This window comes from Eurypyga helias, unplaced genomic scaffold (assembly GCF_000690775.1).
Source record: "Eurypyga helias isolate BGI_N326 unplaced genomic scaffold, ASM69077v1 scaffold37956, whole genome shotgun sequence".
Lineage (NCBI taxonomy): Eukaryota > Metazoa > Chordata > Aves > Eurypygiformes > Eurypygidae > Eurypyga > Eurypyga helias.
The window spans coordinates 249-1,970 of NW_010256637.1; the positions used below are offsets into that span (position 1 = coordinate 249).

At 47.4% G+C, this 1,722-nt stretch overlaps 1 protein-coding gene across 1 annotated transcript in view; it reads left to right on the plus strand.

Moving 5' to 3' along the window:
* The window catches only part of SLC18A3 (solute carrier family 18 (vesicular acetylcholine transporter), member 3), an 816-nt gene extending 246 nt beyond the window's left edge, over positions 1-570 (plus strand). Inside the window, exon 1 of the mRNA XM_010153736.1 lies at positions 1-570. This exon is cut by the window's left edge and continues 246 nt beyond it. Coding sequence (XP_010152038.1) covers positions 1-570 — 570 coding nt within the window.
* The last annotated feature ends 1,152 nt before the right edge of the window (positions 571-1,722 follow it).

A 1,722-nucleotide genomic window follows, 5' to 3' on the forward strand; every position in this document is an offset into this window, starting at 1 on the left:
TACCCCCACCTCCAGTGGTTTTACGGGGCCCTGGGCATGGCCGTCATCGGCGCCAGCTCCTGCCTGGTGCCAGCCTGCAGGAATTTCGGGCAGGTCATCGTTCCCCTCTGCGGCATCTGCTTCGGCATCGCCCTGGTGGACACGGCCCTGCTGCCCACCCTGGCCTTCCTGGTGGACGTGCGCCACGTCTCCGTCTACGGCAGCGTCTACGCCATCGCAGACATCTCCTACTCCGTGGCGTACGCCCTGGGGCCCATTGTGGCCGGCCAGATCGTGCACACCATGGGCTTCGCGCAGCTCAACCTGGGCATGGGGCTGGCCAACGTGCTTTATGCCCCCGTCCTTCTCTTCCTCAAAAACGTCTGCCAAATGAAACCCTCTCACTCGGAGAGGAACATCCTCCTCGAAGAAGGACCTAAGGGACTCTACGACACCATCAAAATGGAGGAGCGCAAAGGCGTGGGCAAAAGCCTCCAGGCGGCGGGCGAGACGGAGAACGGCGTGGACTGCTACCGCAGAGACCTGACAGGGGGGTCCGAGGAGGACTCGTCGGACTATGAGTACAGTTAGGTTCCCCCACGCAACCCAGCCCCAGGAGCAAGGAGGGGCATGTGGGAGAGAGGGAAAGGGAGGGATGAAAGCGTTATTGCATTATGTCTCTGTACCGACGTGCAATATATACAGTTTAACCTTTGTCATGATGTAATGGCTTTCTTCTTCTAGACTTATTTTTATTGTACTTCCTTCAGCATTCTGGCAGTGTGGAGGGGGTGGGGAATAGGGGAACAATCCTGAAGGCAATTATCTGAATAATCATTGTTGTAAATCTGGGGAGGAACCTTCCAAAAAAAAACACCAAACATAAACAACAAAACAAAAGACAAAACCCAACAGCCTCGTAGCTGGAGTATAATTGTGCAAAGTTTTCTCAAGCTGAAACTGTGTGTGACATACTGTATATCTCTGTAAAAAAATACAAGAAAAGCAAAAAAGTCTGTGTAAAATTCCGAATGGCATATTCAGGGACTTAGTAAATCTTGTGTACATATACTTAGATTTTAAGTTGGTTTCATATACTTAAGAAGAGCAACAACTATCACAACGTCTTATTCTTCCTTGGGAATAAACCGAAGTATTGTACTTCTTTTTTTTTCTCTCTTGTGCTGCTCTCCGGTAAGTGCAATATGCTGTATTATGTTGAATCCAAACTACAAGAATAATATGATCTGAATAAACAGAATTGAAGGGGATCGATTGTCTTTGTTTCATTGTTGAGGGCTGCTTGAGGGAGGGAGCTGGTTGTGCTCAGCGTAACCCTGCGGTAACAATTCCTCGTAACACAGACCTCATCGGTTACCAAAATCACCCAGGAGAAAACCCTGGTACGAAATGTTCTCATTCATTCTTCAAAACGTATGTTAACGGGTCCGAGCAAACAACATCGTACTGTAAACATCCCTAAAAAAACAGCTCCTTGTATTCTCATGCAAATTTAATTTTAATTCTCATAATTATTAATTTCGATTTTCGAATATTAAAAAAAAAAAACACCAAACAACCTATTATCGGTAGCCAGAGACAATGCTAGGAAACGCTTTTCGTGGTGCTGAATGCTGCCCCGATTGCAACGCGCACACCTCACTGTAGCCGACAGGGAATCAAACAAAACAAAAGATGGGTGAAATGCTTCATCCCAACCTCTGCAAAAAGTGGAAACCTTCG